We start from the raw sequence: 21,673 nt of genomic DNA on the forward strand, positions 1-21,673 counted from the left end.
TTTGCCCCAAATGCAGTTAGTCTTCAATAATTGTACCATTGTCCTCTGACAATAAGGTACACTTTTAAACAATATTTACCCAAATACAGAGCTTTGAGGTGCAAGATTTCTCCTACTTATTTTACATTAAAAGCAAGAACCACTACCAGCCACCACTCAAACGCTTGCTCCATGTTTTTTAAATCATTATATGGTCATCTCCTCCTTCCTTCTCCTATTCACCCACCACGGATGAAACTACTGAAGTAACCTCTTCTGATATTTGAAAAAATGTTGCATGCTTCCAAATGATAAACATTCCACCTTGAAATAACTAATGAATGTAAATTTTGGGGTAGAAATATCCCTTGTTAACAGTAGAACTCAGTGCAACCCAGCCAAATTCAATCAATCCATGCTGAAAAAAAATTGAATTTTAAATCTAAGTGAATCACACAAAAACTATGCAAATTATTTTCTGTGATCCCTTAGGTCCACCCAGTGAATTGCCCAGAGGCTTAGATCAATTTACAAGATTCCATTTGGAAAAGCTCTTCATGTTGTGTTTATTTTCTTCTGGGCACAGGGTACTTTTAAAAAGAGGTTATTAAACTGACTTATGTAAACCAGTGAAACTGTTAAATGATCCAATATATATTTTTAATCAATTTTCAATTATTTTAGATCTGATTACATGCAGATAGTTGAAGTAAGGGCAGTCCTGGCAACTCAGCATTCCAGGGTATTGCAAATTTGGGTATGACACAGTGCAGAGGGATGGTAGGGGGAGGTGTTGGCGATGTAAAAGAGGTGGCAGCATTGCAATATTGATTAAGGAGCCCATTACTGCAGTAATGAAGGAGGATATCCATGAAGGCTCTTCAAATGAGGTCATGAGGTTAGGAACCTAGGAACGAAAATGGGATGATCACTTTGCTGGGATATACTATGGGCCTCCTAACAAAGCAGCAGAGAGGAGCAGATATGCAGACAAATAATCGGGGTGCAAGAATATTAGGGTTTTAGTAGTAGGGGAGTTCAACTCCCTCTATATTAACTGGGACTCTTTCAGTGTAACAAGCTTGGTGGGGGTGGAATTTTTAAAGTTCATCCAGGAGGTACATATGTAAGTCGACTAGAGAAGGAGCAGTACTGAACGTAATCTTGGGGAATGTAGCCAGGCAAGTGATTGGAGTGTCAGCAGGGGAGGATTTCGGATATAGTGTCCATAAATCTTTAAGTTTCAAGGTTGTTATGGAAAGGGACGGTCCAGAAATTAAGATAGTGGAATGGCGGAATGCTGATTTCAATATCATAAGATAGGAGCTGGCAAAAGTAGATTGGGAGAAGCTGCTTGCAGGTAGGTCTACAACTGACAAATGGGAAGCATTTAAGCGTGATAGAGTGAGAGTTTGGGGCTAATGTGCTCCCGTGAGGGTGAAAAGAAATAACAGGAAGTCTAGGGAACAGTGGATGCCAAAGGATATCAAGGACTGGATTAAAATAAAGTAATCAAAATGATAGGTATACAGAACTGAAAACAGGGGAGGCCCTTCATGAGTATTGAAAGTGTAGGGTAGCACTTAAAAATAGGCAAAGAGTCACGAAGTATTACTTTGGAAAATCACAACGCTTTTCAAGTATATTAAGGGTAAGAGGGTAACCATGAATAAAGTAGGGACCATTAGGGACCAAAGTGGCAATCCGTGCATAGAGTCATAAAACAGAGAGTGCTCTAACTATCAATCATTGAACTGTGAGAAGCAGAAAACTTCTGTGTTGCGATCCTAGATATCTGCCAACTATGAAAATTTTGGTGCTTATTTTGGTTTATTGGCTCATACATATTCCTTACAGATGTCAGTTTTACTAAAGCAATATTGTGAAAGGAAATGGGGAATGCACAAGAGGCCAAAATTGGTACCTTCCAAACATTTTGGAAGGTTGCAGGCTGGAGAGGTTACAGAGACCATATTGATGAAAGTTCATCAATCTGAAATGTTAATTCTGTTTCTCTTTTTTTTAGCAATAGAAAATAGGAGCAGGGATCAGAGACCAGGACGCTTAAGCCTGCTCTGTCATTCAATATGATCACGATTGATCTACCTGGTCTCATCACCTCTTCTGTGTCAGTTTCACATGGTCCCAAATTACCTGATCTTTCAAGACTTTATCTGTCTCTTCTTTAAACTGTCTGTGCTTATCTAGTCTCCACAGCCCTCAGAGGTGAAGAATTCCAAAGATTTACCACCCTCTGCAAGAAGACCCATTGAGTATTTCCAGTACTTTGTTTTATTTTATATTAGAGATACCAGTCCTGGGTTAACTGCAATTTCTTCCAATCACTAAGAGAAAAAAAAACAAAGAGAAAAAGAGCAAAATTATCACCTTCAACACCATTAGAAACTCCACACCTTTGCAACCTATTCCATCTCTCATTCAACCATTGATTGGGCTTGAGCCATATTGGTTGGGACCCTGGTATACTTGTTGAATCTTAGCTGAAAAAAATCTCTCCACAAAAAGCCCACCCACTTGCCCCCTGTAATATCACCTGTCACTATTTTCTTATGTTTACACCAAAGGAAATGCTTAGAGATTATATGACTGGTGAATAGAGTAGAAAAGGACCAGGGGTCAAAGCTGAAATCACTGTGGGCAAGGAGTCTCTTGGAACTGAGGTATCAGGGAGTGAAAAGGGTGCTTTGGAGAGGAGCCTGAAGTGGTTCCTGGAGGGAAATGTGATGACTTGATTTTTTTATATTGAAAAGTAAACCACAATTTTTTTCTCCATGTAACCCTCCAGCCACATTCACGCGAATTCCTACCTGTCATTGTGCCCTATATCCAATCTATGAGGCCATCTCCCGTCTCTTCCTTGTATTCTCATTATCCACTTCTACACTCCTTCAATCCTAGTTCTTTCAGTGCCAACCTCAAAGTGTATTCTTACATGCTATTTCTCAACTTGTTTGTAAAGTCACCTGCCAACTGACTACAAATACTTAGTGGAGTAATAGTACCTTTTAATTATCAGGTGGTTGCTAACTGCATGCTTGTGTCACTCAACATTGCTGTAATATTGGCCGATAATTTGTTCAAACCAAATCAATGACTGTGCTTTATTAACAAACTCCAAACTAAAACAGAATGCCTTTTTTCAATTGCAAATTGGGGGCATGGCAAGGTGTCACTAGGTCCTTGAGGATCTTCTTTAATTTAAATGCTTTCAGTTTAATTAGTCAATCGTCTCATGGGCTTGCTCCACATCTGTCTTTAGTCTATCTCTCAGCTGTGACCTGCAAATATTCTCTATCAATCACATCACATTTAATTATATATCCAAATTGTGCTACATTAGCTTTCATTCTAAGTGCATTGTTATTTATTAAAGACGTTGAATTTCAAACATTGTGGGCTTTCATAAAGTTAGTGGGTTATAAAGTTAGCTCGAGTTATAAACCAATTTCATTGTTGCCATCAAATCCAATTTTGATCTGATTCCCTTGATTTCTTGTTTCATTTTGTTTTTCTTCTGGTTTTTCTTTCAACAACTGTCAATGTTGCAAAAGTCTGCATCTGTTAGGACTGACTTGGGAAGCATATGTCTATGCTTTAAAATATTGCTCACAGAATCTGAAAGTTGCCAGTCTTTCTATTTCTTTACAACAATAGCAGATTTCCTCTAATGTGAAACTTAATTTACAGAGCAGTGTTTAGGCTACATTTTCTTCCTACAATGAAGTACTTAAAAAAATGGTAGTACCTTTTGAGTTTGTATTTTAAAAGACAGGTTTTATTTGTGTTGAATGTTCTAAATATTCATCCACTGAAACATTTGGCAGCTAAACAGAATTGTTTAAGCTAATTCTGTGATGCAAATGTAACTGAAGCACAGGTGGAATGACAGCCTCCAAGAGAGAAAACCTAGCACTTATTAAAGAAGTCTGCATAATAAGCAGTAATAACATTCTTCTATCTGGAAACTGAACTCTGCCAATTGAACGCTTGCCAGAAACAACAATCTCCCTGTGGATATATATAGCTGCTGGAACATGGAACCCAATCATGGCCTCCACTTGGATATGACCTTTTTGTATAACTGATTTAAATTTGGATTACTCTAACCAGTGATTGTCTTTTATTTACATCTTGTAAGAACTATAGTTGCAATTTTTAGGAGACATTTTAGATAATGTGTACAATACTATTCTGGTTTATTTTAGAGGTAAAATGTAAAAAGGAACACAACTTTACTGTACTAAATTAAAAACATGAAATTTATTAACTGCAATATGCAAAGCCCCATTGCAATATTTAATTACTAAGTAGAATTTAAGCAAACCTATTTAGCTTTTAACATTGAAATATGTTTGAGGCAGTTTCAGGAATGCAACATTATGAAACTTGGATCGCTCGCATGTTATTCTTCTCCCTGAATTCCTGCTTCAGTCACAAAATCTTGTATAAAGCTTCAGTGATTTTACTCTAAACTTTGCTCTGGTGTTGGAAAGAATGTAGCTTCATAATAAAATCTACAATCATCAAGTGAGCTAAACATATCAGGCGAACTGCTGAAGACATATCATAGTAGTATGGTTATAAATTGTCCAGTTAAAATGAAAGTAAGATGAAGTTTGCAAATATTTGTTTTTATTTTTTCAGTATGCCACAGCCATTGTTATATGGAGTCAAAAATTTCAAAGGATAACACAACCTTAAGTAGTTTCTGAATTATCTTATTTATATGCCATGGTCAAGTTTTACAATGGACCATGCAAAGTTCTTAAGATAAGAGGAATATACTCCACAACAAATTGCTGATGATCTTTGTTATAGGTTACATATTAAGTACTCGATGATAGTGAACTTTGTTAAACATATACCCCACAGAAAAGAACCAGCATCAAAGAAATATCTTAGGAAGTAATGCAATATCTCTTCCAGTTAGAATCAGTTTTTAGTGCTTTTGGAGCTGAGCCCAGGACTTGCATATTTCTTCTCCATGAAAATCTGTGTTGCCTTCAAGATAAATTAAGGCAGAATAAAAGACGACTTTTGAATCATGGCATTCCATTGTCATTTTTGATTTAGTTTAATTATGGGGTAATGGATGAAAAGTTATGAATTGAAAGACAAACTCAGCAATTTCAGACAATATGATGGGCAGAATCTATCTGGCTATGGCCAATGTATCTGTCATCCTGCACCAACAATGAACTCCATGTGGAGTTCAATAGTGGAAGCCAAACATGCTGTGATTCCCCCAGATATGCTTGCCAATCTGTCATAGGCCCAAGTCCATCTGAATTGGATTCTAGCCCTCTAGACTGAGGGGAAAAATATTTAGTTTTTTTTTAAACTTATTTTTAAAATCATTTTAATAAAATTGTGAAAAAATAAATTGCTTTAATTGGTTAAATTAATATTTGATAATTTTCAAATGTCTTTGAATATCATAGACCTTTACACGTTGTTACATTGCCTTGAAGGGATTTGAAGAGCCCTTGACTTTCCTCTTGTGAAAAGCTGTCTGGGAGCAACTTCAGGTCTTACTGCTGACACATCACTGCATATCACTGGATGCTGGGGATCAACTCATTCACATCTGACCCAGATAAGCGCAGTTGACAGGGACCATGGGTTGCCAGCTGAAACCAGTCAAACTCATGCAATCCATTTTTATACATTCATAAATATCTAAATAATTTAAACATGCAGGGCACACCTTGCAGACCCTCACTCTTCCCTGGCACATGTCATCCCATATTCCAGCAGGTGTCACATATTTTATTATACATATTCCCATCTGAAGGAAAATTTATTTTACAGTAAAGGGAAAAAAGTTGAATTCATAATTTAGAAACAAAATTGCAGATACAAGGTTAAGTGCTCAAATATCATTTGAAGCTGTGGAAACACGAACATTTATCAGACTGTCTGTCATCTCCGCTGTTGTCTTTATCCATAAGAAAAGTGAGTGTCAGTAAAGTCTATTTGACAGATGAATGAAGAAAGACACCGAAAATAGTTAGCTTGCCTATCCTTAATTTTCTGATTTTTTTAAGACATATTGACCAAGGCAGAATTAACTTCTTCTCACAAAGGAATCTATCATTATCTCAATTACCAGACAGAATGTCACTCAATACATATAACACCACAGTAAACAGTTAAACACAAAAATAGAACAGTAATAGAAAAGAACACAAATAGTAGCTTTACCTTTCTTGTATTCCTTTTGTGTGTTCATAGAGTTGATTTGCTCCACCATCAGCACATGCTCGAAAAACCGCTTCAAAAATAGATGAAAGGAAAAAATTCAATTGAACATGGACAATTTTACATTCATTCCAAGAAATATTTTTATGGGATTATAGCAAATTTATAGCAGAAAGCAAGTTTTGGTCTATTCAATCAGACATAATATATCAAAGGCTTGGTTCAAAAACAAACTTACTTCACCAGTCATGGTTCATCTCTCATCCTGGTGATGAGGCTAATACCAAACAGTATCTTTAAAGAAGGGCACAAAAAAAAATCACACAATAACACCTACTATAGAGGATGTCAAAGTATACCCAAGAAGGACATTAGGAGGGCAAAGTGGGGGCATGAGATGGCTTTCAGAGAAAATTAAAGAGAATCCTAAGAGGTTTTTTCAAGTACATTAAGGGAAAAGGAGTGACTAGGGAGAGAATAGGGCCCCTCAAAGACCAAGACGAAAATCTACGTGTGAAGCCGCTGGAGATGGGCAGAGTTCTCAATGATTATTTCTCCTGTATTTATCATGGAGAATGATGTGAAGACTTGGGAACCTGGCAAAGTTAATGGAGATGTTTAGGGAGCAGTCCACATTACAGTAGAAGAGGTGTTGCATGTGTTAAGATGTATGAAGGTAGACAAATCTCCAAGTCCAGACATGGTCCATCCAAGAACACTGTGGTAAGCTAGAGAAGAAATTGTGGGAGCCCTCAATGAGATATTTGCAACATCGCTATCCTCTGGCAAGGTGCCGGAAGACTGGAGGATAACGAATGTTGTGCCTTTATTTAAGAAGAGCTGTAAGGATAGACCTGGTAACTATCAATCAGTTAGCCTAAAATCCGTGGTAGGTAAGTTGCTGGAAAGCATTCTGAGGGATAAGATATACCTACACTTGGAAAGGCAGGTGTTGATTACGGGTAGCCAGCATGGCTTTATGCATGGGAGATCCTGTCTTATGAATTTGATCGAGTTTTTTTGATGAAGTGACGAGGAAAGTTGATGAGGGGAGGGCAGTAGAAGTAGTATATATGGATTTCGGTAAGGTTTTTGATATGGTTCCGCATGGTAGGCTGCTCTGGAAGGTTAGATCGCATGGGATCCAAGGAGAGTTAGCAAACAGGATACAAAGTTGGCTGGATGGTATGAAACAGAGGCTGATGGTGGAAGGATGTTTCAGGGGTTGGTGGTGGGCCCATTGTTATTTGTCATCTATATTAATGATTTGGATGAGAAGATACAAGGAATAGTTAGCAAGTTTGCGGATGTCACTAAAATAAGGTGGTGTCGTAGACAGTGAAGAGGAGTATCAGAACTGTAGTGGGATCTTGATAGGCTGGGTAAGTGGGCTGAGGAATGGCAAATGGAATCTAATTCAGATAAGTGTGAAGTGTTACATTTTGGAAGGACAAATCAAGGTTAGACTTTTACATTGAACAGAAGGACCCTGGGTAGTGTTGGAGAACAGAGGGCCCTTGGAGTACAGGTACATACTTCCCTTAAAGTAGAGTCACAGGTAGACAGGGCAGTGAAGAAGGCTTTTGGCCTGCTGGACTTCATCAGTCAAGGCATTGAATATAGAAATTGGGAGGTGATGTTGCGATTGTACAAGACATTGGTGAGGCCACACTTGGAGTATTGTGTTCAGTTTTGGTCACCCTGTTATAGGAAGGATGTGATTAAACTGGAAAAAGTGTAAAAAAAGGTTAACAGGGATGCTGCCAGGACTCGAGGGACTGAGTTATTGGGATAGATTAGACAGGATGGGCCTTTATTACTTGGAACGTTGGAGACAGAGGGGTGATCTCATAGAGGTGTATAAAATCATGAGGGACATAGATAGGTTGAGCGGTCTTTTTTCCAGGGTTGGGGAATCAAAAACTAGAGGACATAGTTTTAAGCTTAGGGGTGAAAGGTTTAATAAGAACCCGAGGGGTAAACCTTTTACACAGCAGGTGGTAGATATATTGAACCAGCTGCCAGAGGAAGTGATTGAGGCAGATACATGAGATACATTAAAGTAGTATGTGGACAGGTATATGGATGACAAGAGCTTAGAGGGATATGGGCTAAGGGCTGGGAAATGGGATTAGTCTGAATATACCTCTTGGTCAACATGAACACAAATAGGCCGAAGGGCCTTTTTCCCATGCAACATGACTCTATAAATCAAGGAGAGAAACTTACTAGCTTTAAGTTTAAAAAGATAATGGGTAAAATAATACAAAAAGATAATGGCTAAAATCTGCAGGGCTTGATGGATTCTACGTAAAGGTTTAGAGTGTTAAGGAAACCATAGCTGTGTCAATTATAATTGTACAAAACTCACTGCACCAATGACCTAATGGCTAAGTGCTTAGACATATATGAATGTATAAAATGGATACTTGAATTTGTAAAAGGACAAGTCCAGTCCAGTAAACCTGGATATGGACCATGTGTGGGCAGAAAAGATTAGTTTAATTAGGCGTCATTAACTTAATTAATTCGGCACAACATCGTGGACTGAAGGGCCTGTTCCTGTGCTGTACTATTCTCTGTTCTTTGTTCGTGATTCAAATTGTGGTCGCTAAACAGTTAAATATTTGAGTGATCGCTAAGAACTGTGATATTTGGTTGGCATGACCTGAACAATTATGTTTTGGAGTCTTTATTCTGAATATTTTTCTTGGGTTTAAACCTTGTATCAGCAGGCTCTCACTTCCTGTGACTTCAAACATGTTTTTTCCTATCCATTATCTCAGTAATTTGTAAGGAGCCCACCAGTTAAACAGATAATCCTCCTTACTTTATTTCAGATACAAGATATAACAAATGCAGTCATGGTTTTGCTCCTTTTTTGAAGACAGATGAACATACAGATGACTAGTCTATGCCTTAGGCTAAAAACTGCCAAATAGATTTATTAAACAGTAAATGAATAAGTGAACAGAATCAATGACCTACTACAGCAGAGAATGACTCAACAATTCCTCTAGTAAGAAGGAAAATAACAAATAGTTACGCTGGTCACATCAATCTGCAGTATAGAATAGATGAGACACAAAGTTTCTGATCATTAACCTTTACACAAGGGAGGGAGATGTTGCTGAGCTTACATTAACATTGCACTATTCCTACTGAGCACAACCACAGCACTTAGTTGCTGCTCTATAAGTGAACCACAATTCTTTAGCAATAAGCAAAATTGTACCTTTGCTCCAAAGGCAGTGGAACTGATCATTGTCTATCGGCTGATTGAGAATTAACAGGCAATATTTCAATTTTCCTAAAATGAAAAAGGGCAAGGTTATTAACCAAGAAATTAAATAGACACTAAACTACTCTGCAGTAATCAATTTTTGTTCAGCCATTTTAGTGTTTAATCTGTTCCAAGGGTGATTATCTCTTTTCTATCCCATCCCCTTTTAACTCTCCAATTTCAAAGAACACCTTTACTTTAGACAATGTTACAATTGTCTTTCTTTCTTCCCCTTCTTAATTATGATTTCTTCTCAATTTGGTTAATGTTACTAACCTCCCCTTATCAAATCTCAATTCCCGTCACAGTGTTAAAGTCCACATGCAAATATTCCTAAATTTTAAAAATGTGGAGAATAAGGAGAATTTGGCTTTTCCTTATTTCTGCTTTATGGAGCATTACTTTTACCGAATAGTTAAGCAATGAATGATACTGATGTACTTGGAGATTGAAAATCCAAAGAAAAACTTCACATTTTGGAAATATCAAATAAAAACAGAAAATTCTGGGAACACTCATGAGGTCAGGCAGCAACTGTGAAAAGAGAAACACAGTTAATAGTTTAGATCTAAAACCCTTGATTAGAATTGCAGAAGAGATATAAAAACAAATATGGCTACCTCTTCCCTTCCCATTATCCCAGGAATCTAAACAGTCTTTCCAAGGGGAGCAGTAATTCACTTGCACTTCTTCAGAATTGAACTACTCCATTTAATGTTCATATGTGATCTACTCCACACTGGAGAAACAAAACACAAACTGGCTGATTGCTTCTGGAGCACCTGTGCTCAGTCTGCAGGAGTTACCCTGAGTTTCCTTTTGCCTACAACTTGAATGCACTGTTCCACTCTACTCCGACCTCTCTGTCTGTAACCTTGTACATTGTTACAACGTGGCCTAATGCCAGCTTGAAGAACACCACCTCATCTTGCAGTCTTCTGGGCTCAATATTGAATTCTCCAACTTCAGGCAACTTGCTTTCTCTGTCTGTATCAGAATTGGCCATTTCTACTGTAAGTCATCAATCTGTGATATTGCTTCAGTTTTTCTCTCTCAATTAGTGCAACCTAACCTGCTGGGCACAGCCTTGCTATTAGTAACATGTAAGAAGCCTCATTATCCTCTAACTGCCACCATTAACACACATGACCTCGTGTCACCCTAACACAGATATTCCCCTCGTCTTACCCTTCTCTCCTGCAATCTTTCCTGCAAATTAAAACCACCCCTTTTACCTTTCTTTCCCTGTTCTGGCAGAAAGTTTCCAACCTTAAACATTAACTCTGTTTCTCTTTCCAAAGATGCTGCCTGACCCACTGACTGGTTGCATCATGGTCTGGTACTGTAATTCAAATGTGTGGGAACGTAAGAAGCTGCAGAGATTAGTGGGCTCTGCCCAATGCATCACTGGCACATCCCTCCCCACCATCGATAGTATCTACAGGAGGCTCTGCCTCAAGAAGGCAACATCCATCATCAAAGATCCCCACCATCCGGGCCATGCCATCTTTTTGCAGCTACCATTGGGCAGGAGGTATAGAAGACTGAAGTCCCACACAATCAGGTTCAAGAACAACTACTTCCCTTCAACCATTCAGTTCTTGAACCAACTGGCAAAACCCTAATCACCACTACAGTTTAGCAAAATTACGACCACTCTGATCACTTTGCACTGAAATGGACAATTTTTTTGTTCTAATTGTGTCTTTTTTTTTGTAAAAATAGTGCATAATTTATGATGCTATGTGCCTGTGATGCTGCTGCAAACAAGTTTTTCATTGCACCTGGGCATACATGTACTTGTGCATACATGTACTTGTGCATATGACAACAAACTCGACTTTGACTTTATCCAACATTTTCTGTTTTGTATGCTGGGATATTATTGGTTAAGAGGACTTTTAAAAACTGAATATTCAAAGCACTCTCTGCACAGAGACGCCAAGTCAATATCAAAATTTCTAATCTGGCAAACCCTTTAACTCTAATTCAAGAGACCACTGATTGCATTGGTGTGCATTGGAATGTACTCCAGGTAGGGTACTTCAATAAAGAAGGTGCTGGAGGAACTCAGTGGGTCAGGCAGCATCTGTAGAGGGAAATGGACAGTTGATGTTTCAGGTCAAATACCTTCATTTGGACCTTGTCCACCTATGTCACCACTTCCAAGGAATGACGTACTTGTAGCCTGCCCAAAAATATTTCAATTCTTACACTATTAATTTGTACTGGCTGACTTCAATATGAATTCTAATATTCCACAGCATCACCTCTATCTGATCTTTTTCACTCCAAGTTTGCAAAATGTACACTTTTTCATTATTTACAGGATGAAATTAACTGGCCTGTTAAGGTCAAATTACTACAATGATTAAACTATTGTTTAGTGAAAATGTCAAGCCTCTTTTGGCTGTTCTTTAATAAGGATTGAGCCAAGTTTAGATCCCAGGTTCAAGTCCACAACTTGGGTGATCTCACCCATGCCATATTGCCATATTTTCTTATGACATAGTAAGCCATTCAACTCATCGAGTCTATGCCACTTTCAGAGCATCCCCCTCAGTCCCATTCCCCCCACTTATTTCCCTGTAACCTATTCTCTCCCACATGTCCATTAACTCCACCCGATTCTCCTGTCACCCACTGACACAAAGGGCGATTCAGAGTAGCCAATTAACCTACCACCACGGCTGGTGTGATGTGGAAAGAAACTGGAGTACCCAAGGGAAACCAGTGTGCTCATGGAGAACATGCAAATTCCACACAGACAGCATCTAAAGTGAGGTTTGAATTTGGATCTCCAGAGCTGTGAGGCAGCAGATCTAACAGCTCTGCCATTGTCCTGCCAGAGATGTAACGATTCTTGCATTTTCTATCCTATATTTAATAGCAAAACTGACTTAAATGATCAACACCAGATTAATTTTTTATAAAATTAATATAATTCCATAATAAGGAACTGCAACATTAAGTGTTGGAATGCCTGGATGCATCTTTGTACTATGTATCCCCAAGCTACTTTCGGGATGGCTAAGTACAGGCCACGTCTATCATCTGCTGATGAAGAGAACAACTAAACTGAAAATCCCTGCTTTTTGGCATCCAACCAAACACAGAATGGTTTGGAGACAGGAGTGCACTGTCCATTCAATCTCTGGCTCAAACTGCAAAGTCCTGGGAGAAGGAGCAGAGGGAAGAATTTAATTATGAGGCAGAAAATCTCTGTGAAGTTGGCAGGAAAAGGTAGAGCCATATGATTTCCAGAGGTAAATGCAATGCACAAGTAATCGCAGTATCCTAACAAATTTTCAATAATTTGTTTCTCTTTATTTGACAAGAGTTAATGAGACATGATCTACCTACAATAAGACTTGTACAAGTTTTAAACAAACATGCACATTGCTGACTGAGGGCTGCAGGGCAAACTATAAAAGATGAGCAAGTGACAGGAACTGGACTAAATCTGAAGTCTGGTTTACCCTGTGGATTTTATTTTGCTGCCGACCACATTGAATCAATGTCACATATCTGTGGATGGTTATGAAGTAGAAGTGCATGGCTTGAACCCAAGATAATAACTACTCTTAAACCTTTTATCTGATAATGTATAACGTGAGGAAGGACTGCAAAACGGGTCAGTGGTGGAAAGGGCGAGGAGCTTTAAATTCCTGGGTGTCAACATCTCTGATGACCTGTCCTGGGCCCAACATGTTGAGGCAATCATGAAGGCGGCATGCCAGTGGCTCTTCTTCGTTCGGAGTTTGAGGAGATTTGGTATGTCACCAAAGACTCTTGCAAATGTCTTTAGATGTATGGTGGAAAGCATTCTGACTGGTTGCATCACAGCTTGGCATGGAGGCTTTAAAGCTCAAGATCGTGAAAGGCTGCAGAGGGTTGTAGACTCAGTCAGCTTCATCATGGGCATAACCCTCCCCACTATCAAGGACACCTTTAAGATGCGGTGCCTCAAGAAGGTGGCATCCATAACTAAGGACACTCACCATCCGGGACATGCCCTCTTCTCGTTACTACCCTCAGGGAGGAGGTACAGGAACCTGAAGACCCACACTCAATGATTCAGTTACAGCTTCTTTCCCACTGCCACAGATTTCTGAATGGTCCATGAACATGACCTCATCGTTACTTTTTTTTGCACTATTTGTTTATTTATTTATTTATTTTGTAATTTATAGTTTCTTATATCTTTGCACTGTACTGCTGCCACAAAACAACAAATTTCATGTCATATAAGACAGTGATAATAAACCTGATTCTGCTTCACTTGTAAGGATTGCTTGTGGGAGAGCAAAAAGGAAAGGTATAAGTGCTGAATCTCCTGCAGTTGCATGAGGAAGTGCAATAAGAAGGGGGTGATTGGTAGGTTCGGAAGAGCTGACCAGAGATTTGCAAAGGAAATAGTCCTCTCAAAATGCTGAAAGGTGAGGGGAGGTTGTGTCTCGTGGTGAAATCTCATTGAAGCTGGGAAGCATCACCTATGGAATGTGGAGAGGGGTGGAATGGAAGGCGAGGACAAGAGGAACTCCATCCTTGCCCTGTCCAGGAGGGAGGGTGAGAACGGAAGTGTGGGAAGTAATATGAAATGTGATTGCGAACTCTGTCAACTATGGTAGAGGGGAAGCCATGGTTCAGGAAGAAGGAAGACGTCTCAGAGACACCTTTGTGGAAAATCTTGTCATCGAAGCAAATGTGATGGAGACAGGGGAACTGGGAGAATGGAATGAAGACTTTATAGAAGGTAGAGTGGGGCAAAAGAAGAAATTCACTTGTCAGTATTGATTCACTTGTACTTCTTTCCAATCTAATGTACTGCATTCAGTTTTTGTAATGTAGCCTCCTCTACATTTGAAAGCCAAACACAGTTTGGGTGACTTTGTGGAGTACCTGCATTCAGTCTGAAGGAGCTCTCTATTGCCTGCCACTTTAACTCTCCATTCCACTCTGATCTGTCTGTTTCTGTGGCCTCTTGCATTGTTATAATTAGTCCCAACTAAGCCTGTCATCTTTCACCTCTCCTCAGTCCACCAATCACCTCAGGCTCCTGTCTCTCCACTCCCCTTTCTACTGGCCATCTCTCTTCTCAATCCTGATGCAGGATTTCGACCTGAAACATCGACAATTCCTTTCCTCCCACAGATGCTGCTCGACCCACTGAGTTCCTCCAGCAGATTGCTATTTGCTCCAGATTCCAGCATCTGCAGTCTTTTGTGTCTCAGTCCCAGAGCAACTTGGCCTCATTTTATTCCCTTGATCCCAACCATTCCTCTAACTTAAAATTAAGTTGTTTTCTTCTTTTCACAGAATACAAAGGTTCTTTGACCTGAACTGTTAACTCTGTTCTTCTTTCCACAACTGCTGCCTGACCTGCTGCATGTTCCCAGCATATTCTGTTTTTATTTCAGATTTTCAGCATCTGTAGTATTTGATTTTCATTGAGATTCATCTTTCCCTCACTGTTAATTAACCTAAGTGTTTTAATTGATATTTCAACATGAACTATGCTGTGTCTGCCTTTTAGGGCATAATTGCCACTAATCAGAAAGCACTTCAAGCTGAAACACTTGTTGAATGACTTTAAAATTCATCTCTTTCGGCTTAAACTTTTGCAATGCCTCATACAGCATAGAAGATCAGAATGTTTTATCACTTCACACATAGTATTTGCAAACAAGGCACTGTTATTTAACAGCCACAAATAACCAAAATTATACCAATTACATTATCAGTAGATACAACACTAGCTAGCCTTAAATTCGGCCTATAAACATCCGATTGCAGTGCTTAATGACTAGACTCTGCACTAAAAACACAACTAAAATTCACTTAATGCTCTTGATTCTTCATTTTAAAATAATTATATGATAAAAACACCTTTTAAATCATACAAAACTATTAAAATGAAATGTCAAGATAGTATACATGCAAATAGGTACAATTCCATTTCTGTGCATGGTGAAAACTTTTAAATTAAGCTAATCAAGACAGAGCTTTAATGTTTTGTAACACAAAGGGATAACAGAAAATATTTTGCACTACAGTCAAGGCAATATAAGGTACCCACAAGGTCTAAGACTGCACTTACAACAATAATAATGTGCATTTTTTAGGCTCTGTAAAATAACAAACCACTCAAGCACTTCAAAGCATTATCAAGCAAAACTTTATATAGAGATATGGAAATATTTAGGACAGACAACAAGAACTTGGTCAAGGTGTCAGATATTATCTTAAAAGGAGGAGACTGAGGTACAGAGAGGTTTAGTAGGTAACTTCCAAGTTTAAGGCATAGATGGAATGATTAAAATTGGGAATGCATGGGAGGTCTGATTAGAGGAGCAGAGCTCGGTCAAAATTGAGGCTTGAGGTAGGGAAGAGGTGAAATCTTGGGTAAAACTAAAAACCAAGATGAACATTTTAAAATGAAGCCAATCTAGAGCAAACTTTGGTCTGATTGGAGAGTAAGAGGTGAGGTGAAGGGTGATGGGTGAAGAGGAATAATGTAAGTGGGCACAGGAAGCAGGCCTTTAGATCAGCTTAATGCTTAACAATGGCAGGAGATGGACACTGGCCAGAAAAACATAGAAGTGGGCAAGTCTAGAGGTAATAAAAGGAATGGATGAGGGTTTCCAGTAGCAAAGGAGTTGAAGCAAAAACAAAAGCAAGTGATAAAACGGAGGAGATTTTGGTGATAAAGTGGTGCGGTTAATGGTCTTAAAACCTCCAGGCAAGTAGTACAAGGGATAGTTCACCATGGTCACCACGACATAGAATGTGAATTGTGATTTCAATAAGAGATTTTTTGGTACCAAAGCAGGAGCAGGAACCCACTTAAACGTGACATTTGGAAAGGATGGGGATGGATTAGGAAAACAACAGCATATTCAGGCTCCTAGAGTGGAAAGAAAGATTGAAGATAAAGTAGTTGCTTGTAAGAACAAAAGATATAAAACAATAGGAAGTAAATTGAGCTAATTTAAAGTGAAGACCAAGGAATAATGCAAATATTATGATGTACTAGATATCCTTCAGAGTGGAGAGTTAGCTGTTAAGCGTGAATATAAATTGACAATGTGTATCCGCAACTAATAAACCATAATTTTTTTCCCAGGTTCTTATTTGCCATGTTCGCCGATTGAAAATGGTATTAGTGCACCAGTTGGGTTTACTGCCACTGGGAGAAAGCAACAGATAATAAAAAGTATACTGAATGCACCCAGTTGAAAGGTAGCATTAATCTTCTGCAACAATAACTGACTCTGCTGTATCCTTGGACAGAGGGCAGTCCAAATCCATCATCTTCCAAACTCTGGGACACATTCCAGAAAGTCCTTTTGGGTAGTTTGCAACACAAGAATCACACTATTTCACAATAATGGCAGGAACCCAGCACTCAAGTACATCCCTCCCCTCCATCCCAACACATCTAAACCCTCCCCAGCTAACAGGGTAGTGAAGGCTATATCAAGAAAGGTAGCAGAAGCAATCAAAACTACCAGACAGTGCTGGAAGACATTCAAACGCTTCACAAAGATAACTTGGGTAAGACTGTATTGTCTTGTCAGACCGTATTGTCTTCTCAGACCACATCCTCCACCGGTCAGTTGCTCCCTATTTCACATAGGCTCACCTATGTTGTTAAAAAGTTAGGAACATCTGGCCCAGAGCAATCCAATAGCCCCCATCCCCACCACTGCCTTTGTCATATGTTTAAAACTATCACTCTTTCTTTGCTCAACATCTGAATGCCAAGGGATTTACTTCAGTAAAGGGCAACTTCTGCACTGACTCCAAAATCTTCTTCCTTGAAAACTACCAAGTCAATTCACATTATTGCTACATGGACAAATAACAGTTTACAAATAAGTTTGTAGATATGTGCACCCAGATCTCTTGGTCCAAGAGAAAAAGATATTTGCAATAGACACCAGGAGTACTTTGTGCAGTTTTGCTCTCCTTACCTGAATAAAGATATACTTGGCACTAAGGGACTGCAGCAAAGCTTCACCAACGTGGGATGGCAGGACTGTCATATGAAAGATAGTGTCAACTAGACCTTTATTCACTACAGTCTAGAAGAATGATAGGAGATCTCAATGAAACATATAAAGGACAACAGGATTAGACAGAATGGATGTGCGGAGGATAATTCCCCTGGCTGGGGGGTCTAGAATAAGGGGTCACAGTCCCAGTGTATAGCATTAGACACATAGGACCAAGAGGAATAAACAGTGGTGAACCTGTGGAATTTTCTACCACAGAAGCCTGTGGAGACTAAGCCACTAAATCTTTCTGAAGAAGAGGTAGGTAGGTTTCCTGATAAAAAGAAAAGCATCAAGGGGACTGGGAGGAGTGCAGGAACGTGGAGTTGAGACAGTGGATCAGCTGTTTGTATTGAATGACAAAGTGGGCTTGAAGGACCTAATGGCCTACACTTGCTCCTATTTTCTATGTCTATGATTATCTCCTACAATCAACTTTAATACAGCCAAAGTGTGACAGATGAAAGAACAACATGTGGGACAAGATCAGACACAGTTTTACGCAATCAATGGGTAGCACATTGGCACAGCTAGTACAGCAATCTGGATTCAATCCTGACTCCAGTGCAGTCTGTGTGGAATCTGCATAGTCAGGGAGGAGAGAGTTGATGGGAATGTGGGAAGAATAAATTGGGATTAGTGCAGGATTGGTGTAAATGGGTGCTTGATGGCCAGTCAGATTCAGTGGGCTGAAGGGCCTGTACGATTCTCTGAGAAGGTTGTGTTACGGACTCAGTGAAAGTCCCTTTAAGATAGAGAGTGTGTGTGTATGTGTGTGTGGGGCGTGCTTACGTCAATAGAAGATAAAGGACGTAATGACGTTGTTGAAGTTAGAAGAAGAAGAAGAGAGAGAGAGAAGGGAGAGAGACACCAGCCTGCTTGTTTTCTCTATCGATGGATGAGAAACAATAACTGTGTTTGCCACTGAAATCCATGTATGGAAGTTGGAAGTAATCCGGTGGAGTTCACTTTGTTGCTGACCTGTAGAAGGAAACAGGTATTTGTGTGTGGACGACCACGGTTCGGATGCTTTTCGGGGTGAGGAAGTCACTACCGAGTAAACACTGAAGTGTCGTTTGGGTTCCATCGTGGAACATTTGGATTTCGTATGTACTCTCTCTATGTTTTTCTACATCTACATCTTATCTTCAGACAACGGTGGTTGTTGAAGAAGCCCTTGCTCATGTTTCACCTTATGGCTTGCGGAACTGAACTTTAAGAACCATTCAGGAACTGGGAGTTTTGGACTTTGTCACACACACACACGAAGAGTTTAGTTTTGGGGTTAACGTTCGAGGTTTAACATTTTTGAATTCTAACATACTAACATTTTTACTTTTATTTTACGTATTATCATAAGTAGTGATTAATAAAATAGTTTTTAACACTGAATCATGCTCAGTGTGTTTCTTTTGTTGCTGGTTTGTGACAGTTGGTTAAATTGGAACAACTTCACCATTGATAGCAATAGTTTTATGTGCTTTCTCAAAGCATTCCAATGGCCACAAACAGCTTCTAGGGGGAATTGTTACACGTTTCTTATCATAAGAATGCCTCAAGAAGTTAGCCTTGATAATGACCAGCCCTGTATTTACTTCAACGTGTAAGCTACACATCTTCCTTTTGAAGCACTGGACCACTACTTGTGAGGAAAAAGATAGCAAGTCTGAAAGGTAGATTCTGAAATTCTATCCTCATGTTTCCAGCAAATGAATGTTACAAACTAGGTTACTATTGGTGAATCTCCCTTTAAGATAGAGCATAGTGGTGTGTGTGTGTGGCGTGATGACATCAACAGAAGATAAAGAACGTAACGATGTTTTTGAAGCAGTCAGTCGGTAGCAGTCAGAGGAGAGAGCGAGAGCGAGAGCAAGAGCCCAGCCTGCTAGTTTCTCTGTCAATGGATGAGAAACAATAACTGTGTCTGTCACTACACTCCATGTATGGATTTTTGGAGTAATCCAGTGGAGTCCACTTTATCATTAACCTGTAGAGGGAAACAGGTATTTGTGTGGATGGCCACATCTCGGATGCCTTTCGGGGTGGCAGATACTTTGGAACAATCCAGTGGAGTTCACTTTGTTGTTGACCTGTAGAAGGAAACAGGTATTTGTGTGGATGGCCACGATTCGAGAGCCTTTCGGGGTTAGGAAGATGCGGTGGAGTGGTCACTGCTGAGTAAATACTGAGGTGTGGTTTGGGTTCCAAAGTGGAACATGTGGATTTTGTAATTACTCTCTATTTTCTCTCTACATTTCCTCTTCAGTCAACTGTGGTTGTTGAAGAAGCCTTTGCTCACATTTCACCTTACGGCTTGCTGAACTGAACTTTGAGAACTATTCCTGGACTTGGAGTTTGGGAATTTGCCACACACGCACACACACACACACTTCGAGTTTAGTTTTTGGGGTTAATGTTTAAGATTTAACATTTTTACTTCGAACATTCTAACTTTTATTTTTCTTATTATCATAAGTAGTTATTAATAAAGTAGTTTTTAACACTTGTACATGACTTGGAGTGTTTCTTTTGTTGCTGGTACGTGACACTCCTCGTATTTCAAAGAAATGTGTTTTATGAACTTGCTTCAATCTTTTCAACAAAAATTTCAAATCTTTTAAGTTTCTCCTCAGAACTTAGTATCCCCAAGACCTATAAACATCATTGCTGCAATTCTTTGAACCCTCTCTAATATCTTACGTTGCTTTGAAGGCACTGCATTCAAAAATATATGCCACGGGCAGTTAGCAGTGTGCACCTTGAAAAGGGTTTCTCATCAAGGTCTAGTGATCTGTGACAAAGATGTCCTTTTGACCAATATTGGCTCCGGTTGGTTCAACAGGATTCCTGACATCTAGGAATAGTGATGTTAGCAAGTTGGCTGAGTAGCTAATCCAAGCAAACTGTTATAGTAACAACTGTTCTCACACAAGGCAAACCAGGAACAATAAAATATAATTTGTAAGTAACATGTTAAACATTTTGTAGAGTGCAAAATAACAATTGCATCCGATATACAATGTTAAGAAATAAACATGTTTTAAAAATTAAAAGATATATTTTAAAAGTCATTCCGGATTGCAATATTCATCCAAAGAAATTACAATACACAGAAAGGAGGACAGAATTTGCTGAGTGCCATGAAAGACTCACTCATATCCTATGGCTACAGGGTAGCTTACAGTGAATATATTCTGCTTTCATCAATTTGGTTACTCCTGACTGTTCTGGATGAGACTGAAAAGCAGTGCACCTGTAGAGCAGCAGAGAATCACTGACAGCATATTCTGGATTTCCACATTTAACTAGATTGAAGAAATTGCAAAAGAAAAACAAAAGAATTGGAAGATAAAATTTAACTCAAACAAGAACAAAGCAATAAATTTTGTGAAGTTGAAGTAGTTCAGAACATACACAGTACATGGCATGACTGTGTTGTTGAACAGAAGGACCTGGGGATACAAATACATAGCATCCTGAAACTGGCAACACAGGTAGGCAGGACAGTGATGAAGGCATATAGCATCTTGCCTTCAATGGCCAAGACATTAAGAGTTGGAACGTCATGTTACAAATAGTGTACAGTTCTGGTCACTGCACGATGGGAAAAATCTGATTAAGCTAGAGGGGGTGCAGAAAAGATTCACAAGGATATTGCCTGGATTGGAGGGCTTGAGTTAAAGGAGAGATAGGGCACAGCAGGTCTGTTTACCCTGAAGCAAAGGAGGCTGAGAGGCGACATGATAAAGGTATAGAAAATTCTGAGAGGCAGAGATAGGTAAAGAGCCAGTGCCTGGTAGGGGTGCATAGGTTTAAGCTGAGAGGGAGGAGGATTAAAGGGATCTGTGAGGCAAATTTTTCACAGAGTCATTGGTACCTGGAATAAGCAAGGTATAAAAAGATAATGAATTAATACTGGTAAGAAGATGGGCATAATGGCTGGCATAGACATGGTGGGCAGGAGGGCCAGTTTCTATGTACATCTCTATGTCTCTATAAAAATAAAGGAGTCTTGCTACAACTGTACAAGGTGTTGATGAGAGGACATCTGGAAAACTGGACACAGATTTGGTCCTTTTAGTTCAGTAGAGATACACTCAGATCGCTGGCAGTTAAAAGAAGGTTCACGGTT

The 21,673-nt window shown here is 39.2% G+C and overlaps 1 protein-coding gene across 11 annotated transcripts in view; it reads right to left on the reverse strand.

Annotated features, from left to right (window-relative positions):
* Nucleotides 1-21,673, reverse strand: part of tpk1 (thiamin pyrophosphokinase 1) — a 254,012-nt gene that overhangs the window by 187,410 nt on the left and 44,929 nt on the right. For all 11 annotated transcript variants that reach the window (XM_052016641.1, XM_052016649.1, XM_052016650.1 and 8 more), the window contains 2 exons: nt 9,437-9,511; nt 6,205-6,274 (listed from right to left, as the gene is read on the reverse strand). In XM_052016641.1, coding sequence (XP_051872601.1) covers nt 6,205-6,274; nt 9,437-9,511 — 145 coding nt within the window. The remainder of the gene's footprint in view (nt 1-6,204; nt 6,275-9,436; nt 9,512-21,673) is intronic.

The sequence above is a fragment of the Pristis pectinata genome, chromosome 5, assembly GCF_009764475.1.
Source record: "Pristis pectinata isolate sPriPec2 chromosome 5, sPriPec2.1.pri, whole genome shotgun sequence".
In the NCBI taxonomy this organism is placed as follows: domain Eukaryota; kingdom Metazoa; phylum Chordata; class Chondrichthyes; order Rhinopristiformes; family Pristidae; genus Pristis; species Pristis pectinata.